The sequence below is a fragment of the Lissotriton vulgaris genome, chromosome 4_1 (assembly GCF_964263255.1).
Source record: "Lissotriton vulgaris chromosome 4_1, aLisVul1.2, whole genome shotgun sequence".
In the NCBI taxonomy this organism is placed as follows: domain Eukaryota; kingdom Metazoa; phylum Chordata; class Amphibia; order Caudata; family Salamandridae; genus Lissotriton; species Lissotriton vulgaris.
In genome coordinates this window covers 1,679,903,340-1,679,925,063 of record NC_141691.1, presented here as the reverse complement: position 1 = coordinate 1,679,925,063, position 21,724 = coordinate 1,679,903,340, and the positions used below count along the sequence as shown (strand labels likewise).

At 45.6% G+C, this 21,724-nt stretch overlaps 1 protein-coding gene across 2 annotated transcripts in view; it reads left to right on the top strand.

Moving 5' to 3' along the window:
- The window catches only part of LOC147724402 (regulator of microtubule dynamics protein 1-like), a 363,899-nt gene that overhangs the window by 238,056 nt on the left and 104,119 nt on the right, over positions 1 to 21,724 (top strand). For both annotated transcript variants that reach the window (XM_086965961.1, XM_086965963.1), the window contains exon 5: positions 8,646 to 8,735. In XM_086965961.1, the coding sequence (XP_086822087.1) occupies positions 8,646 to 8,735 (90 nt within the window). The remainder of the gene's footprint in view (positions 1 to 8,645; positions 8,736 to 21,724) is intronic.

Sequence of the window (21,724 nt, the reverse complement as noted above, 5' to 3'; positions counted from 1 at the left end):
CTACTCTATGCAACTTTACACTATGGCCCTACACTGTACTCCACTCCATTTCACTCTGAGCCTCTCTATTCCACTTCACTCTATGCCACTCTAAACCACACTATCTCAAGCCACTATACTGTACAGCACTCTATTCTACGCCACTCTACTCTGCTACTCCAGGCAACTACACCCAATACCTCTCTATGGCACTATACGCCACTCAACTCTAAGCCTCTCCACTCTATGCCACTCAACTCCACTCTATACAACGAAAAAGAGAGGCAACTTCTTGTAATCAATTACCTAAGAGTTCCATAAATTGTTTATATACACCAAGACAAAAAGGCTTCAAACAGCCCAAACTGATGTTCTTAAAAATCTATCCTTTATTGTTTCTTCCACTTTCTTCACAAAATACAGCCTCTACCAAACTTTTAAATACCTCTAGGTTCTTTGTCAAACCAAAACTGCCAAATTTGAAGCCAGTTAGTTACATACACCAAATAATCATAGTTCCCCTTGATCCTTTCTTGACCTATCAAAACAATGTATGTAACTTATGGAATTGATTACTAGACGTTGCCTCTCTTTTTTGTTGTATTATTTGTAACATTGTGATGTAGGTCAGCTGATCCACAAGAGGTGGGCAACTATTCAATGAGGATATTTGGGGAACTTATTGGTGGTGCAGTGAGCTAGTCATTAGCTGTCTACTCTAGTTCATGCCAATCCCTCTACATTACTCTGCTCTACTACATCCCACTCTATGCCACTCCGCTCCATTTCACCCCACTCTACTTTACGCTGCTCTACACTGTGCCAATCCACTCTAGGCTTCTCTATTCCACGACACTCTTCTCCACTCTCTGCCACTCTACTCCACTCTGCTTTACGCCACTCTAGTCTATGCTGCTCCACCCCACTCCACCCAAACTAACGCTATGCCACTCCACTCTTTACCACATAATCTACACCACTCTACTCTGTGCTAGTCCACTCTGAGACACTCTATATCACTCTACTCTGCTTCACTTTGTCAGTCTACTCTATATTACTACACGCCAAATACCACTCAATACCACTCTATGACACTCTGTCACTCCACTCAATGCTATATACTCTATGCTACTTGACTCTATGCCACTCTACTCTGCTTCACTCCACTTTATGCCACTCTACTATAAGCTACTCTGTGCCACTCCACCCAATACCACTGTACGCAACTCCATTTCACTCTATGCCACTCTACTCCACTCTGTTCTACCCCAATCTACTCTATGCTACTCCACCCCTTACCACTCTATGCCAATCCACTTTACAACACTCTACTCCACTCTGCGCCATTGTACTCTACACTACTCTACGCCATGTCATGCCAATCAACATAATGCCATTCTGTGGCACCCTAGACCACTCCACTCTACGCCTCTCTACTCTGTGTCATCCCACTCTGTGTGGGATGACAGTCACTCTGTGCCATCCCCTATGCCAGTCTATGCCACTCCACTTCATGCCACTCGACTGTACACCACTCTACACCACTCTACTCCAATCTACTCTACCCTACTCCACTCTAAACTACTTTAATTTACACCACTCTACTCTGCGCCAATCCACTCTATTCTACACCACTCTATTCGATGCCACTCTTTTCCCCTCTGTGCCACTCTGTCATACCACTCTACTTTATGCTACTCCACACCACTCCACCCAATAACGCTCTACTCCACTCAATACCACTCAACACCACTCCACTCTATGCTGTTCCACTCTATGCTGTTCCACTCTAAGCCACTCTACACTGCTTCACTCATTTTTACATAAACCCTATATTATGCCAGTCTACTCTATACTACTCCACACCACTCGATACCCCTCCACGCCACTCCACGATACTCTATGCTGCTCCACTCTATGCCACTCTACTCTGCTCCATGTCACTCAACTCTGTGCCATTCTACTCCATGCCACTCTCTGCCATGCCACTCTGCCACGCTACTCACTGCCACTCCACTCCACTATATACCAGTCTACTGCATACCACTCCACGCTGTCACTTCATACCACTCCACTCTACTCCATGTCACTCCATTCTATGCCCGTCCATCCCACTCTCTGCTACTCTATGCCATACCACTCTACTCTATACCACTCTACTTTATGCTACTCCAAGCCGCTCCACCCAAAACCACTCTGTCACTCCACTCTATGCAAATTGCTCTAATTCATTCTACGCCACTCCCCTCTACACCACTCTAATCTATGCCACTATACTCTGCTCCAATCTATGCCACTCTATTCTATACTGCTCCAGTCCCCTCCACACAATGCCACTCTACACCACTCCACGCCATTCTACTCCACTCAGTGCCATTCCAGTCCATTTTACTCCACACCATTTCACTCAGTCACTCTACTCTGTGCCACTCTAATTCATTCTACTCTAAGCCATTCTACTCCACACCACTCTACTCTGTGCCCCTCTACTCCACCCCACTCCATGCCTCTCAACTCTACGGTACCCCACTTTATGACACTCTACTTCACACCACTCTACTATACTCTATGCCACTCCACTCCAATATATGCCACTTCACGCCACTCTACTCCACTACACGCCACTCTACTCTACGCCATTTCACTCAACTCTACCTCACTCAACTCTACTCTACACCACTCCATTCCATCGAATGCCATACTACGCCACTCTTTGCCACTCCACTCCACATGACTCCTGTCTGTTCTAGGCCACCCTACTATACACCACTCCATGCCACTCCACTCTACTCCATTCTGCTCTATGCCACTCTTCTCCACTCTGTGACTGTACTTCACTCTGTGCCACTCTATTCCATGCCTCACTACGCTACACCACTCAACTCTACACTTTAGGCTGATCCCCTGTACCTAAGGAGAACTCCAAAAAGTCCCTTATAACGGTGGCTCCTTTTTCCTTCATATACAGAAAACTCCATGACAAAGTGAAGTTTCAGACACAAAGATATGTTTGGACCATTTACATCTATTTTTATAAATGGTGTCCTGTGATGATTTAAGGACTCCCTCCTCGAATTGAATACAGAGGAATACGTCTCTAATGTAACAAGAGTTCGTTTTTAAAAACCCTGTCCTGATGAAGGTGTCATCATAAAAACCGAAACGCTGCGTCGACAACTTGTTTTTAATAGCCAATTGCTTTTTAATCCTGATTTTGTGTGTTTATTACATTTGCACCACTGAACCATTGGAAGGGTGCTGACACTCTTTTTAAACATTTTACACTGTGGCACTGTAATTGATATTTGACATTGTATATTTTGTAATAAATTGTTCAAAATTTTACAAGAATTGTTTTTTTCATTGTGTATATAATTTACTAGAGTGGATTTTGGTGTAAGGATCTCTTGAGTTATGGTGGTATACTATGGATAGAATTATCCTCTTTTCAAGTTAAAGATAGGGACTGTTTTGATTTCTTGAATTTACTGCACCCTACGTCACTCAACTCTACCCCACTCTAAACCACTATATGCCACTGCACTCCATGCCACTCTACTCTATGCCACCCCCCTTTATGGCACTCTACTCTAAGCCACTCCATGCCATTGTATGTCACTCTATGCTACTCTATACCACTTTACAGCACACCACTCTACTCTATGCCACTCCACTTTACTCCATTGCATTCTAGTCCACATAATGCCACTCTACTGCAACCTACGTCACTCGACTCTACACCACTCTATGCCACTGCACTCCATGTCACTCTACTCGGTCATCCCACTCTATGCTACTCTCTTGCATTCAACACCACCCTACTCTATGCCATCCCACTCCAAGCCACTTCATACCACTTTATTTATTTATTTATTTACGGGTTTATACCGCGCTAGGATCACCTCCCGAAGGAGTATCTCCGCGCCTTTGAAAACCTTTGCAGCTTGTGGCAGTAGGTACACAGGTATCACTAGTTGGAAAATAGGAAGGTTTTTAACTGTTTTCTGAACGGGAGATAATCCTGGCAGAGTCTCAAAGAGAGAGGGAGGCTGTTCCACAACCTTGGTCCGGCTATGGATAGCGCCCTTCCACCTTGCCTGGTCTTTCTAGCTCTTGGGACCTGTAGTAGAGCTTGGTCACTAGATCTCAGGGACCGTACAGGTTTATAGAGGGAGAATCTGCTGTTTAGATACTCAGGCCCTCTATTCTGGAGGCTTTTATGTATAGTACATCCAATCTTGTACTTCACCCTTTGTTTAATGGGTAGCCAATGTAAGGTGTTCAAAAGAGGCTTCGATGGTGTGCGGGGGGGCTGATTTAGTACAAGACGGGCCGCAGTGTTCTGGACTACTTGCAATCTCGCAATAACTCCCTCGTTTGCTGATAGGAGCATCCCGTTGCAGTAGTCCAGATGACTCAGTATTAGGGCCTGCACTAACGTTCTCCTAGTTGAGTCAGGGAGCATAGGGAAAACTTTCCTCAGCATGGCGATCACATGGAAGCATGAGCTCACCACTTGGTTGCTGTATTGTTTCAGGGAGAGCTCCTGGTCCACGCGCACGCCGAGATTTTTTACCACCTGCTTTAGCTCTGGGACTGGGCCTAGATCTTGCGGCCACCAGTCTGGGGACCATAGGAGCTTTGCCTCACCGAACAGCATCACTTCCGTTTTTGCAACGTTGCATTGCAAGAAGTTAGATGCCATCCAGTGGGCCACTGCCTTCATCCCCGAGGAGAAAGAGTTCCTGACCGTCTCTGTAAGATGTTTGAATGGAAAGAGGAGTTGGGTATCATCCGCGTATGACATAGGGATGAACCCATGAGATCTCATGATGTTTGCCAGGGGGGCCACATAGATATTAAACAGGGTCGGGCTTAAGCAAGAACCCTGTGGCACCCCCTTTGAGATCTCCAACTCCTCTGACCGGTGGGGACCCAGGATGACTGTCTGGGTGCGGTCAGTCAGAAAACTCCTTAACCATACCAGAGATCCACCTTCCAGACCGATGTTCACAAGTCTGGTAGTCATGATGTCATGTGACACGGTGTCAAACGCCGCAGACAGATCCAATAGAACCAGGATGACGGAGTAGCCCCCATCCTGGTACATATGTAGATCGTCTGCGACTGACAGCAAGGTGGTCTCGGTGCTATGGCTTGGCCTGAAGCCCGATTGGGAGGGGTCCAGCCCATGTGTATCCTCAACGAACCTGGACAGATGTCTGTTAACATATTTCTCTATCATCTTGCCCATAAAAGGGAGAAGAGAGATGGGACGTGGGTTGGCAAGATCCGTCCAAGGAATGGTGGTATTTTTCCTTAGCGGTCTTACCAGAGCCCGTTTCCAATCTCTCGGAACTTCTCCCGTACTTAACGATAGATTAATTAGTTTCTGGATACCAGGACCAAGAGTTTCGGCCAACATGGGCATGATACGGGCGGGAACAGTGTCCTGCGGACTACCGCTCTTAATCATTTTTGTAAGGGCGATGACTTCCTCTAAGGAAATAGGGGGAAAGTATTTTAGTTGATTGGCCTGTGTGTTCCGCTGTGGACTATTGTGAGAGGGGGTATTAAGATCGGCTACTTTAGTCGATTTAGCGGCCAGTATCTTTGCATAAATTGAATCGATTTTGTTAATGAAAAAGAGTGAGATCCCATCACATAATTCTTGTGAAGCAACCTCCACCGTCTCGCATGCTACAGGCTTGGTGAAAGTTTGCAGGATTTGAAAAAGAACTTTAGAGTCCTTCCCAGCCTCTGCAAGTTGCATAGCAATGTGACTTTTCCGGGCCATCCTTATAGCTTTATGATAAGATCTAAGGGATGTTAAGTAACATTGTTTATCCTCCTGACTCCGGGATTGTCTCCACACTTTTTCCAGCTTCCTGGACTTTTGTTTCATATGTCTCAGGTCTTCAGAGTACCAGACTTCTTGTCTGGCTGCTTGACGGGGTTTATACACTTTCAGCGGAATAATGCCATCAATTGCTTCATTGACAGCATTTACAAACCGATCGAGCTCAGTTGACATCATTCCCTCATGCTCATTAATCATAGGGGCTTGATAAGCTTCTCGGAAAGTGTCCTGTGTTAGTTTGTGCCAAGGTCTTCTCTTGGTCGCTAAGGTGGTCGTTACATTTGAGTTACCCATGGGCTTAGTGTAGAATTTTAAAATAAAATGATCTGTCCATTCTACTTGAGTGGAGGGTGTACACATATTTAAAGATGAGTTGGAGAACACCAGATCCAACGTGTGACCTGCCTCATGTGTGGGTCCCTGATTCATCTTTTTAAGACCTATGTGTTCCATGTCCATAAGAAGTGTTCTGGCCTCCAAGCATGTCTCTAATTCACTGTGGAAGTTTAAGTCTCCCACTAATAAGAAGTTCTGGTCATTTAGGCCACTGTATGCCACTTTACACCTTTTTACAGCACTCCTCTCTACTCTGTTACTCCACGCCACTTTACTCAATGCCACTCTACACCAATACACTCTTTGCCACTCCAATCACTGCCACTCTACACCACTCCATTCCACGCCACTCCAGTCATCGCTACTCTACCCCACTTTTGCTACTCTACGCCACTATACTTGAAGTCATACCACTCATCTCTGTCACTCCACTCTACACCACTGCACTTCACTCAATGCCACTCTGACACACTCCTCTACTCTATGCCACTCCACCCCACACTGTACCTCTCCTCTCTATACCATTCTACTCCACGCCACTCCAGTCTACGCCACTCCAGTCTACGCCACTCCAGTCTACGCCACTCCAGTCTACACCACTCCAGTCTACACCACTCCATTCGAATCTATGCCATTCTACCTCTCTTTATGCTACTCTTCTCCATTCTATGCCACTCTACTCCACTCTGTGCTACTCCATGGTATGCCACTCTACTCAACCCCACTCTACTTTATGCTACTCCACTACACCCCAAACCACTCTACTGCACTCTGTGCCACTCCACTATACACCACATATTATTATATGCCACTCCACTCTACGCTGCTCTACTCTACTTTATGCCACTCTACTGAACACTTTACTGTTTATGCCACTCCGCCACTCTGCTCTACGCCACTCTGCTCTACGCCACTCTGCTCTACGCCACTCTGCTCTACGCCACTCTGCTCTACGCCACTCTGCTCTACGCCACTCTGCTCTACGCCACTCTGCTCTACGCCACTCTGCTCTACGCCACTCTGCTCTACGCCACTCTGCTCTACGCCACTCTGCTCTACGCCACTCTGCTCTACGCCACTCCGCTCTACGCCACTCCACTCCATGCCACTCCACTTTATGCGACTCCACTCTACATCACTCTCCCCAGCGCAATTCTCCTCTATGCCACTCCCCTGTACACCATACCACTAATGTTTAGCCATGTTGAACAGCAGCCACGCTGCTGTACAACATGGCTAAAAGACATTGTCAGAGCCAATAATTCTCCCATAGGTGATACCAATTGGCTTTGCCAATGCTTGTTTGTGAGAGCAGCTTTAATCTCATTCACTCAGACCTCTAATTTTGGTGTACCCTCTCTCAATATAAAGGCTTTGATCAGAGGTCTCTCGGGGTATTTCTTAATAGATTTGCCTGTAGCCATAGAGTGTCTATTTTATTTTACTCTAATTCTCATTCTAGTGGAAATAGAGCATTGGCTAGACCATAACTCAGGTGTACCTATTTATTCATTCAAGTCTCGAAAATATCGGAACCAGTCAGTGACCTACCCCCCAGCAAGACCCTATACATTGTGCAGGCATTCTCTGAACTGTCCTAACTCTGCGTCCCCCAGACTCCTATCCAATGCACGAGTGGCCAATGTTTGTCAACAGCAGGAATAACAATTAAAGCCTAAATCTGTCAATAGTGGACTGGTGCGTTTGTACGATGAAGAGGCAGAAGGTGCTTCAAAAACACATTCTCTCAAGTAGATAGTATTGAGACGTCATATGCCAAGAATGATCATCACATACATTGTTCATGATTTTTTCAGGAGGCACACAACACCGTCAACATGTAAAATAACGAGTGACCTCTTGGCTAAGTGGTGTATTAGTATAAATTTAGACATGTTGCAGATACTATGTTTTGTCAGTGGATATTTTGAAACGTGAATCAAGTCTCCAGTGCAAAAAATCTGCAGAGGGTGAATGACCCGGAAAAATATTTGAGACAATATAAGGTCTTTTCTTGGTTTGCTATTTTTCAACAGCCACCCACTCTTGAAAATGTACACCCTCACCAGGATTGCTTATGAATCACCTCTTAATGATTAGTTTGAGGAGAAAAGAACTTACTATGCTTCAGCGGACCATAGAGGCATGCGTTCTCAATTGAAATTTGTTATGGTAATCAGTAATAATTACGACCAGAACATCCAAAAGGGAAGTTCTACTGGATGCCAGTATAAGCACCATCCGGGCATGTCTAGTGAACCACTTCGGACGATAAACCTCTTCAGTAGATTTTGTAATGCTCACAGACTCCTATAGACTAGAACTATGTACAATTCCAGATAGACCTTATACAGATTTATTCTTTTCTGGTTACAGCTGAACTTAAGTCCTCGAAAAGTATTTTTTCAAAATCTACGTCAAATTCAGTAAACTAATGCTATCTTTTGTTGTTCTTTATTTGACTTTTCAGTGGTATGCCATCTGCCTAAGTGAAATTGGAGAATATGAAGGTATCCGAGCAAAATTGGCAAACGTCTTAGAAATAAAGAAACATTTTGAGGTATTTCCATTAATATATAGGTTGTCCAGTAAATTTAGTCTTTGGCATGTGAGCCTTGACTTCAATTACCACCCCCAACCCAGCCACTCAAAAGTATTTTTTGAATGAATAAGTAATTTTACTAAGACTCAATGGTGTCTAGTAAAAACAGAACATTGCAATTATACTGTAACGGTAAGAACATATATTTATTTGATAAGAGTATTGGAAAAAATGCATGCTCTTCCATACTTGACCGTAATGGTCAAATGATTGAAAGTATGGGTATTCTTATTCGGTACGCTGATGATGTATTACTGTATCAGAAAGTAACAGCAGAGAAGGACATAGTTCACTTATTTGTGAGTTTTAAGATGGCTGTTTTCGATTATTTTGAAAAAAATTTAGTTGACTCTGGAACTGGAAATGGAGTCACTACTTGATTCTAAACATTCAAAGCAGATTAAATGGGCAAAATCTACAGAGAAGAGATTTACTGGCACATGCATCGAAGCTTTTTGCGATCGCAAATGGTGCGATTCGCAAAAATCGTCCGTTTGCGAATCGCACAATTAGCTTTTGTGATGCATAAAGGGTCAAGGCCCTCGCAATTTGAGAATTCGCAATTAATTGAGAGTTCTCAAATTGCGATTGCATTTAAGGAATCGCATTTTGCGATTCCTTAATTGCAAAGCAAGAACCACTTTGAAGTAGCGATTTCGCTACTAGGGGTCGTAAATTACCATGAAGTTGAACTTCATGGTAATTTGCAAAACTTTGAAAAATGCACTAAAGTGCATTTTTAAAAGTTATAGGTTACACACACACATGTCCTTGGGACATGTGTGTGTGCGCAATATTTGTGCACAGATCAATTTCAGGGGTGCAACAGGGTGTCCCTTTGACACCCTTGCACCCTTGCAATTGCATGCGCAATTTGCGAGGACCTATTGGTATTCGCAAATTGCGCATGCAATCTCCCATTCATTCCTATGGGCCTGTAGGCCCATAGGAATGAATGGGAAGCCATATTCCGTATTTGCGAATCGAGATTTGCGACTCGCAAATAAGGAATGTGTAGGAATCGCTATTCCTACATGCATAGGCTTTTGCGAGTCCTTAATTGTGATTCCCCTAATTATCGCAATTAAGGACTCGCAAAATCCTACCTTGATGCATGTACCTGCTAGACTCCTGACTTAGATTGCCTACCTTTTTGCATTCATAGATCTGTTTTTCAGGTATTGCATTGTTTTGTAGCAATTGGTTAGCAATTTCTGGCCCTCACAAATCCAAATCTGGTATTTGTAAAGCGCAAACTACTAACCCCTAAGGGTCTCAAGGCGTTGGCCGTCGATAGATTAAGTTAGCCACTGCCCAGAGTCACATGGTGCTGAGCTGAGATGCCGCCAGCACCGGGGATGGAACCGGGAGTCCTGTGCTCTGGAGTCAGTTTTCCTGACCTCAGCGCCACACCTCTCCCTACAAGGCCCCAAAGGTCTTTCTGGTTAATCGTGTAAGTAGCTACTCACTTGTTTGCTTCCGACTTGTCATGATAGCATGTAGCCGCATCTTAAGCCTGAATGCAGAAAGAATATGAGGGATAGATTCACACATTGTGTCTACAAAAACCTTTAAGGTGAAGTCAATTAAATCATGATTCGGGAATAGCCAGCTCTTTATTGATTTCTTGAATTCTAGGTGGCTTCTAATTCTTCTTGTTGTCTTCGGTAATGTGTTCCTGAGTATGCATGTCTTCACAGAGAAAGTGCTCACACCAATGCAGGATTTTTTAATGGGGAATGAGGAGGGTGTATCACTCACTGTGCAATCATTGGAGCTTAGCGGGATATTCTTCTAGTGATTAGTATCTATTGTAGAACCTTGAGGACAGGAGTAAAGCGGTCACATCTGTTCAGGAGTAGGACTTTTCTGGCTGTGGCTTTCTGGATTTATTGTAGCTTGCTGGTTAGATATGTAGGGAGCCCAATGTAAAACCAATAGGCATAATCCAGGCATGACCACATTGGAGCTCTTGAGGCCTGTGTCCTGTGAGAAAGGACAAAGAAATGTTTTTCTGTATGCCACATTTAGACCTCTCTATTTTTAGGTCTCGCTAGTGTAGGCTGCGCACATGCGCAGTCTCGCTAGCGAGATTTTATGTTTTTGATGGAGTTTCACTAGCGGGCTTTAAGCCCCCCCCCCCCTCTTTCCCATATTCCGGTGTCACGGTTTATGCAAAACGGTGGACAGCCATTGGGAAAGAGCATTCTCTGTCGTACATTTTTCCCCTTTTGAGACGGCCCACTTGGACAGGCTCGTCTGACTTCCTTTTGGCGTAAAAGGTTTCTTATCTTTATGGGGCCAAAATGGCTTTATGGGCTTCCTGAAAAGCATGTTTCAACACCCCATCAGGGGTAACAAGCGCTATATAAATACAAACCTTTTTCCTCCTCCTATTGTTGCACTATATTAATTCAACACTAATCCTCTATGGGTCCCGGAGTAGCATGCTACCCGCCAAAAAAGCGCTTTGACGCCTCGTCGGGGTAGTAAGCGCTATATAAATGCAAATGCAATACAATACAATACAATCAGGACACTGTAGTAAAGTGACAGAAAGCAGGGGAGACTAAGCCCACAAATCTTACTACCTGGACCACAACACAGTCCACTGTGCAGCATAGGAAGAGAGAATTATAGAATTGCTGTCTCCTGAAACCAATCAACTGCAGAGTTACCGGAAAGGAATAGGAGGCACCGGATCCATTTAAATAGGTAGCGAGAACGCGGCCGCACTTTATAACAAGCATTACCAAGGCTGTATTAAATAAATAAATGGCCACGGGGTTCGCCGTTCGATGCTGTTTGGGAGGTGGGAGGGGCATTTATTACTTAGTATGTAAAGTGGGAAAAAAAGTTGCGCTTGAAAGAAAAAAAAAACGTTCTACTTAAACGATGGCCCCTCGCAGCATTCTGCTTCCTCTGAGCCTTTGGAAGCGGTGAAACAAAGCTATTTAAACAAGCGCACGCCATTACAGAAGCTGGTCTTCTATTTTGCGCACCCAGTCAGTTAAGCCAGCGGGAGGCCGGTTTCAGCAAGGGCAGCAATGGAGCCCTAAACGCTGACTGGAGTACGGATAGAGAGATGGAGACGGGAAGCCGTTCCTGGACTGAGGGGTGGGGTGAGAGAACTCGACGTGGCAGGACGGGCAGGGAGAGCATCAGAGGCCGTGTCCTGTGCTGGTGTCCTGAAGCAGCCTCTTCAGGGAGGCGCCCTGGATGCAAACTAACTCCAGGGGTTGTGGTTTTGTTAGTATGGCTGAGCATGGACCCTCTTCCTTCCAGAGGGGGTGGAAGCAGGGCAGGGAGACATTGCACTCCCTCACCGAGAGCACATTTCCACAGATCTATCCAGGATAAGGCCTTCAGTGTAAACTTCAGAATGTCACTGGTGCTCATGTGAAGCACTCCAATACGCTTGGGTCGAGTAAGCGCTATATAAGACTGCAAAATGTAAAAAAAAATTGGAACTATATCCCTGGACTGTCGAAATGTTCACTAATGGCCGACATAAATGCTAAACGATAATAAAGTAACTCAAAATCCTCTAATTTGTGGAGGAAAACTTTCAATAGACTTAACACAGAAACAGAAAGAACATCTATCTTGGTCAAGAACTAAGACACAATGCCAGCATGGAGGTGTTTATAGGCTGGGTCTAAGTGGGAAACACCATTTCACCCCCACACACATTCCAAAAGCCCCCATAGAAAAGTAAACATTGCCTATGCTATGTTTCATCTCTATTACAGGGAGTCAACATTTACCTTAGAATTCAGGACTGTTTGGCAGTATGGGGTTTAAATTGGAAGCAAATAAGTATATAAAGTATATAAATTGAAACAAGTAAGTAAAAACTGCAGATTTACAAAGCAATGCAGTGGTTATTATGCGGTAGAAGCTATTAGATTCCTTTAGAGCATGATGCAAATAGCACTTTGTGTACTATCTCCTTGATGCACAATATGGGCATTCTAGCATTACAACACTAATGCAGTCCTCATGGAGGCGGAGTAGCTACCATTCATATCCTTAGCGACTAATGCCAACGTGCAGCACAAGGCCAACTAACATCTAATATAAGACGGAGATGAATAATAGGTCAAATAAGACAGTTAAATAATTGATATCCAAGTCTCCTGGTTAGTGAGGAAACAGACCTGTCATATCATACACATACAAACAGCATTCTGAAGTTAATCAGCTCAGGATCGACATTTTGAGATTGCTTCAGACAAATGACACCATTTTATATTTTAAAAATAAAAACAAAAACAAAAACCATTGTCATTTACAATGTCAATAGCTCAAAATAATGTAATTGTGAGACCTATTGCATTGTAAATGCTTGTTATTCATGTAGTTTGCGAGCAAGGTGCGGTGCCCTAGAGAGATTGCATCATGTACTATAAAAGAGGCGTCTTGTCCGACAGGTTTCAGCGATAAACATGATGTCCCTTTTCAGATTAGATAACAGATCTTAAATACATTTTGTGTTCTTTCTTGAAGATTTGCATTTGATTAGAACTTAGAATAAATGGTTGTTTGAATAACTAGTAGGTGGGGTGTTAACCAGTCAAGTAGACATGAGTCATGGTTGCTCTTCCCGGGTATAATTTAACTAGATAGGGCTACCCTGTATATCGATTTTAGAACCTGGGTAAGTAAAAATGATGAAAACAAAGATTCCCTAGGAATCCCTAATCCCCTACTATTGTTTTACCTTGGCCATAGTCAAAAGATCCAGTGTCTAAAATGGGAATTAATTTCTAACTTTCTCCATTGTTGTTCAAAACAGGAACACATTCAGTGATATTCCATAAATTTCAAAGACTGTCTACTCTTAAGGTATTTACTTGATATCCGAGTTTTATCTTTTGACTATTTTAGTGAAAGACAATGTATACTGTAGGTTGCAAAGAACAATACATCAGTATTGAACTGCAGTGTGACACAAGTGCTAAATGGTGAAAAGTGTATCCCAGCTCAGAGTGTGTTAAAAATTCAAGGAGAGTTCCATTATACAACCAAATTAAGGCAGAACAATGCATGATAAGAAAGTTAATTAATCTCATGATTTAAGTCCATTTATGCAATTAACTTTCCAAACCTCTGGCGTCAGTCTAGTGGCCATCAACAGGACCAAAAATACACTTCAAACACCCTCTTAACAATCCTGCAGCAAAATACCTGAGTCACTTGTGTTTGTAAATTTCATTGACCGGTAATATAGACAACTTCAGTAAGATGGAATCATAAATGTGTTGAGATATTGTAGATTCATCGCTGCCTCCATCAGCAAAGGAAATGGGTTCAGGTTAAGTTGAGAAAACTATTCACAGTTCCAAAGGACATATGTCACATAAGCTGAACAAGAGGCAAGGGATGTCTGTCCTTCTCAGTGTTGAAATATATGACAGGTCAGGGATGGAGACAAATAGATGGAAGTGGCGGGAATAGCAGTGTAAGGGGTGTATTGTAATGTACAGCTGTAGTAGGATGTATTTGTGAGTGGGCGTAGAGGATGGGGTATTAAGCGGATATTTGGTAGGTTGATGTGAGGAGCATGTGTGAGCATAGGTAGGTGTTTGATGCAAGAGTAAGCCCAGGATACCTTTGATCAGGGTTTTCAAAACTGTGTACCACGACCCACTGGTGGGTCGCCAGCCGATATTTGGTGGGTCACAAAAGCCCGAGAAATAAATAAACATGCCTTTAAATTCTGTGTTTATCTTTAAATTTGGGAGCTTCAAAGACAGAGGCCAAATGATTTTTCTTTGTCCGACTACAAAGTAAGTGAAAGGAGTTTTTAAAGTGATTTATGGGAAACTCGCTGGAGTGCAGGAAAGTGTGATGTTGTGTTTTTTGCATCACGCACCAAAATGTAGATACCTGCAAATTAACTTTATTTATTCAGCTGTCAGGTAAAGCATTTTGTTTGTAATTCTGAAGTGTGCTGGAAACAGTTTCCTCACAATATTTTTTGTGTGCTGTGTAGTTTTATCAGTAAAACAGTATGCATGTGCAAGGGTAGTGGCCACATCAATAGAAAATCTGTGGTTTGTAAATGACAGAGCACTACCACACAATGCTTTAATTCCATTAAAAAATTACCCCTCCTCATGCCTATTAAAGTTGGAGAGTGGCTTGCAGGCCAATGGCGGCTGATGGGTGAGCTCCGAGCTTCGCTCGACCTACTCAATTATCCTTTTAGAAGTGCTGGTGCCCTGGTCCCAGGGGTGCACATCGATAACCGCTCAGCCCGGGCAGTGCCTGGGACTGAAATTAAGAGGCCCCGAGCGAACGTACTGCTGTGGCGGGGGGAGAGGAGACAACGGGAGCCCCGGTGAGCAAGAACCAAGATGGCGGCCTGAGCTTTCGTGGAGCAATTGCCTGCCAAGGAAACGGCCTGCTTGAGCCACAAGCCCATCTGCATCATCCCAATAGAGGAGCGGGGACTGTGGCAGCTCGGAATTGGAGCGTCATTGGCACTACGGGCTGAGGTGGGCTATATTGCACAGAACTGTCTACCTCCTGCATGGGGCTTAGAACCCTACTTCTGGACGCTTGCACACTTGGAAGATATTCGCGGCTGACGGATTGGAGCGGGGGGTGGGTCAGTGCCTGCTATTAAAGAGACATACACCTCTCCCAGCTTGCGGTGACCGCCCCTTTGCAGGGGAATGAATGTGCATGCCGAGATTTCTTGGCAGTGGGGGGACATCGTTGGAGTGCGCACTGGATTCGACGTCACTCAACTGTCATCGCCACGGAGAAGGCCTGGTCCTTGCCTGTGTGCCTGAGGGTTCCCGGTTCCCCGCTTGTACTGCAGCAGCGGTGGGCCCTCAGCGTGAGCGGATTTTGGGGCTGCCCCATATGGGACAAAGGATCGGACGACTGCTGTTGAGGTAGAGGTCGTATATATCAGGGCTGCGAGAGGCCGCCACTGATTTTACTCCCCTGTAGGCCGCGGAGCATCCATTCATCCCTGGTGTTATGGGTTGAGATCAATGTGGGTACACTCGCTGATTTTACCAGCGCAGTGCATACGGGGGAGGTGACCATTGGCCAGTCCTTCGCCGAACGGAGCACTGCTGATGTTGGGGGTATTGCTTTTGCCAGGGAAGTACCCGCTGTAAATTCTAACTGGGGTATTTACCACTGGAGCCTAGTGACTGGGCTGGACATTTATAGAGCTCCAGAGTGCCGGATACCATTGACTTTTGTTTTTCTCACGGCGGCCTGCAACTGCTGAGTGGAGCTTCACTATTATCACTGGGACTAACAGAGAGAGTGTCTGACTGCCAATACTGTCCTTACGTGCTGGGATTGCCCCCTCATCTTGGCTGGCTATTTGAGAATCGCAAATGGTTATCTTGATACATATGGCCCTATAGTTCTTATTTTCAAATAGTGTACAGTTAACATTCTGGAATCTTGAAAGCTGCTTTGGCATACTTTCTTAGACAAACATGCTAGTGAGTGTCCTTGTAAATGTGTATACTTCCTTACTTAGCTTGGATCTAATCCTTGCAGAGCTACAATTTCCTGTTTTAGACTTTTGTTTGGAAACTTACATAGAAAAGTTATCAATATATTAATCGATTCCTGTTGAATACTCCAAACACTGCTACAGTTCCATTTATATACAGGTGCCTGTCTAGGCTTTCCCTGCACCTATTCAGCTATCACTTTCTCTACATTTCTGGTACCATCCCCTTGTTTGGAACAGGAGTACAATCTTTTACTTCAGAACATCAACATGATTAATCAACTGCATGCACTAATGTGTTCTCTTGCAAGTAGCTTTCTTTAAAGGAAGGCTCAGTGCTAGAAGTATGTCTGCGTTCACTGATGAAAACTTTGCAAAAAAGTTACTTCTATTGACAAGTCTTTTCTTTTGGTCTTTTCCTCATAGACAACACTATTTTATTCAGTGTTATCATTCTATTTAGAATAAAATAAATAGCTTCTTCTTGAAAGCAAAGGCCTTATCGACTATCCCTTCAGCCCATTCCTTTTTGCTTATCTTCTTCTTTTATAATTCTTCATACTTTTTATTAGATTCTGAATTACTCTACTACAGAACATTCTAACTCTGATTTCCTTAAACTGCACCAGCCTCCTGGTTAAACTGTCCTTTTTATTGTCTTTTTATTACTCTTGGTATCATATACTTTTTCTCCTTTCATAGTCCATCTCAAACTTTGCTTGTTATGTCCTTGATTTAGCTATCTTTCCAGATGTCCACAAATTATTTTAAGAAATGTCTTTGTTCTCTTACCGGTACAAAAGGGGGAGGTGATGGACGGAGCATCTGAATCAATCAATCACTCACACCCAGTCAAAAGATCTGGGTTTAATCCATCACCGTTCTTTAGACCACTCTGCCACCCCAGTTCAGACACGGCTATATGCAAATCAGTCTGACCCTGTGCCTCATGGGAACAGTCCAGCCCGAACTGCCAAGCCATGTCTTCCCTGGACTGGAAACAAGCTTCCGAGGACCGGTTTCTGGCATTCCAGCCGTCTTCAGCCTGGCTTGCTTGAATCCAGTGGCAAAGTAAGCAAGGGACTCACGTCTGAGCATACCCTGCCCCACTTATGGCGGCCAAAAGCGGTACAAAAGGGGGTGGTGATGGACGGAGCATCTGAATCAATCAAACACTCACACCCAGTCAAAAGATCTGGGTTTAATCCATCACCGTTCTTTAGCCCACTCTGCCACCCCCGTTCAGACATGGCTATATGCAAATCAGTCTGACCCTATGTCTCATGGGAACAGTCCAGCCTGAACTGCTAAGCCATGTCTTCCCTGGACCGGAAACAAGCTTCCGAGGACGGGTTTCTGGCATTCCAGCCATCTTCAGCCCGGCTTGCTTGAATTCAGTGGCAAAGTGAGAAAGGGGCTCACGTCTGAGCATACCCTGCTACACTTATGGCGGCCAAAAGCGGTACAAAAGGGGGTGGTGATGGACGGAGCATCTAAATCAATCAAACACTCACACCCAGTCAAAAGATCTGGGTTTAATTCATCACCGTTCTTTAGCCCATTCTGCCACCCCAGTTCAGACACGGCTATATGCAAATCAGTCTGACCCTGTGCCTCATGGGAACAGTCCAGCCCGAACTGCCAAGCCATGTCTTCCCTGGACCGGAAACAAGCTTCCGAGGACCGGTTTCTGGCATTACAGCCGTCTTCAGCCCGGCTTGCTTGAATCCAGTGGCAAAGTGAGCAAGTGACTCACGTCTGAGCATACCCTGCCACACTTATGGCGGCCAAAAGCGGTACAAAAGGGGGTGGTGATGGACGGAGCATCTGAATCAATCAAACACTCACACCCAGTCAAAAGATCTGGGTATAATCCATCACCCTTCTTTAGCCCACTCCGCCACCCCAGTTCAGACACAGCTATATGCAAATCAGTCTGACCCTGTGCCTAATGGGAACAGTCCAGCCCGAACTGCCAAGCCATGTCTTCCCTGGACCGGAAACAAGCTTCCGAGGACCGGTTTCTGCCATTCCAGCCATCTTCAGCCCGGCTTGCTTGAATCCAGTGGCAAAGTGAGCAAGGGACTCACGTCTGAGCATACCCTACCACACTTATGGCAGCCAAAAGCGGTACAAAAGGGAGTGGTGATGGACGGAGCATCTGAATCAATCAAACACTCACACCCAGTCAAAAGATCTGGGTTTAATCCATCACCGTTCTTTAGCCCACTCTGCCACCCCAGTTCAGACATGGCTATATGCAAATCAGTCTGACCCTGTGCCTCATGGGAACAGTCCAGCCCGACCTGCCAAGCCATGCCTTCCCTGGACCGGAAACAAGCTTCCGAGGACCGGTTTCTGGCTTTCCAGCCGTCTGGCAGGGTATGCTCAGACGTGACAGCTTTTACCAGCCAAGTGAAGATGCAAGTGAGACTGTACAGACAGGGTCTTAACTAGTAGGCCCGACCTATGTTTAAAGGACAATTTTTCTGCATGGGTGAAGAGATTGTGCCATTACTTGCCTACATAGAATGAGTGTATTAGTACACCTGTTACAGTGCCATTCGATGCAGAACTAAATGTGTCAGTATGTGACGGTATCTTTTAATACCTCTATGGCTCTCTAAATGTGTATGTAAGTGAGTGAACAAATATCTTAGTGGCTGTGTTAGGGATTAGATGGGTATTTAGGTGTGTCAGCAACTGCCTTTGAGTCTCCTGCATACATAAGTAGTTTCACAGTAAGTGACTGAATGTATAAGTGCTTCTATAACTGCCTCACTAGGTGAGAGACCGACTATACTTTTCCGAACATGTATGTCTATTGCTTGCGAAGGGGCATACTCTATGTAGTACTTGGCATAAAGGCCTGCAAGTGCACAAGTAACTTATTGAAGTCAGAAGGACATCTTTTAAACACAGAGGACCATGCTTTATAGCCTAACTACAGGGTATCTCAGAGGTGACTTGTGTGCTCTAAAACGTGTGTTTAGCACTTGACAAACAGCTTTTACATGGCAAGTAAAGCTGCAAGTGACACTGCATAGACAGCTTCTCCACTAATAGGCCTGGCCCATGTTTAAAGGACCATTTGTCTGGATGGATGACAAGATTCTGTCACTACTTGCCTACATATCCGAGTGATTGTAGGAGTACTTCTGTAGCAGTGCCATGAGATGTTTAACTAAATGTGCCAGTATGTGACTGTCTGTTTTAGTACCTCTATGGCTCGCTAAATGTGTATGTAAATGGTTAAGCAAATACGTCACTGCCTATGTTATGGAATAGAGGGGAATGTAATTGTGACTACAACTATCTTTGAGACTACTGTACACAAAAGTAGTTTCTGACTAAGCTGTATAAGTGCCTCTGTAGCTGTCTGACTGGGTGAGAGAGGGACTCTATGGTTTTGTGCATATGTATATCAGTTGCTGTATGGGGGGCATACTCTATATTGTACTTGGCATAGAGGCCTGCAAGTGTACAAGTAACTTATTGAACTCAAAAAGACATCTCTAATCTTTTAAACACAAAGCACTATACTTTATAGACTACCTACAGCGTATGTCATAGGGAATTGTGTCTACTAAACAACATGCGTTTGGCACTTTTTACACATGCCAAGTGAAGCTGCAAGTGCGACTGCACCAACAGGGCCAGAAGTAGTGGGCTTGACTCATGTTTAAACACTGCATGTTTAACTATGCCATGAATCTCATGCTACACATCAGACTTAGTATTAGCTTAAAGAGCATATCTTACCATCTAAGTACATGCCCAATATTTTAATTACACCTACCCTAAAGGGTATCTAATGCATAGCTGGAATGTTTCATAGATTCATGTGTGATCTATATCTACTGTGCATGTTTTTTCCATCTGAAAGAGACACGTTAGTAATAGATTCCTTACCTTAGAATATCCCAAGGTGTCCTTGGGATATTCTAAGGTAGGTGGCGTCCTGCGGCTCCGCTTCCGTCACTGGCGCAGCAAGCGCTGAGCTGACGTCAAGGAGAGTACTTAGGCGCCACCCATGCGCGCGGACGTTAGTTCTTTTTTTTTTTTGCGCCAGCAAGGCCAGATTCCGGATTGATCACTTACCTTAGTTACTTTTTGACTACTATTTTGAGACTTTTGTCCCCCCCCCCCTTTTTGTGCTGGTGCTCGTAGGGATGCCTGGCTTTAAGTCTTGTGTGGCCTGCTGCCGTAATATATCGGTGGCGGACCCACACGACGTTTTCCTCGACTGCCTGGAGACTGATCACGACTCCCGGGACTGACGAGCCATGGCCCGAAGGCCTTGTGGGAGCGGTGCCGGAAGTTGCTGGAGGTCCAGCATTCATCTCATTGCCGCTCCGGGTCTAGGGGCCATTCCCTGGACCGCTCGCGGGACCGGAGCCGTCACTCCTCGGGCTTCAAGTCTTCGCCCTCGTATTCTGGTAAGCAACGTCATAAAAAGAAGTCGAAGAAGCGTGTTCGCTCTCCCACTTCCCCCCATTGCTCCTCGGAGGCGGACGAGGGGGACAGGGGCTCCGCCCCTGCAGTTCCTCTGGAGCCTCGGAGTCCCACGGTCTGCCCGCACTACCCAGGTCCGTCGGCGATTCCCGAACAGGTGCAAGAGTTTCTTGATTCCATGGACCGCCTTTTCAGGCCTCAGGCTCCCGCTGGCGCGCCTTCGGGCAGCTGTCCCGTGTCCAGATCCTGTTGGCCCGGCGGCTCCATCAGCAGCTCCCGCCCCGGCGCCACAGGGTCCTACACCGTTGGCTCCGGCCCCGGTGCCACGAGGTGCAGCGTTGTCGGCTCCGGCACCGCCCTCGGCGCTGCACTGGGTGCTGTTTATCCCACCCTTGACCCGGTTCCAAACAATTTTGTTCAGACCTGGGATCCGCATTGGGATGTGGCGCCGGTCCGGCCCTGGCCTGCGCCATTCTCAGCACCGTTTCCGACGTCGTTTGTTCCGGCTCCGGCCCTGCTGCCGCGACCGGCCCCTCTGGCGCCGGAGGAGGACTGGGAATGATCCAAGGACCCTCTCGCCTGGCAGTGTGACTCCGAGCAGGATTGGGTGGACTATCTGGAAGACGCAGGTGACCTTGATGTCTCTTCTGACCCGGGGTTTGCCTCTCCCCCGCCTGCGATGGAGGAGGGCGCTTCCTACACGATGGTGCTCAGTCGGGCTGCTGAGGCCCTCAACCTCGACCACCCCACAGTGGCCCACAAAACCAACCTCTTCACCGAGGTGCTCCAGACGGCATCTACTTTGTCAGAGCCGTTGGTTCCCTTCAATGATGCCCTGACCGTAGTCCTCTCGGGCACTTGGTCGCAGCCGGCCACGGGGGCTCCTGTAGATAAAAACATTGCCAGACGCCACCGCCCGGCGCCTGGTGACCCGGCCTTTCTGACTTCTTATCCCACGCCTGAGAGTCTGGTCATCCAGGCCTCGACATCGCAGAGTGCC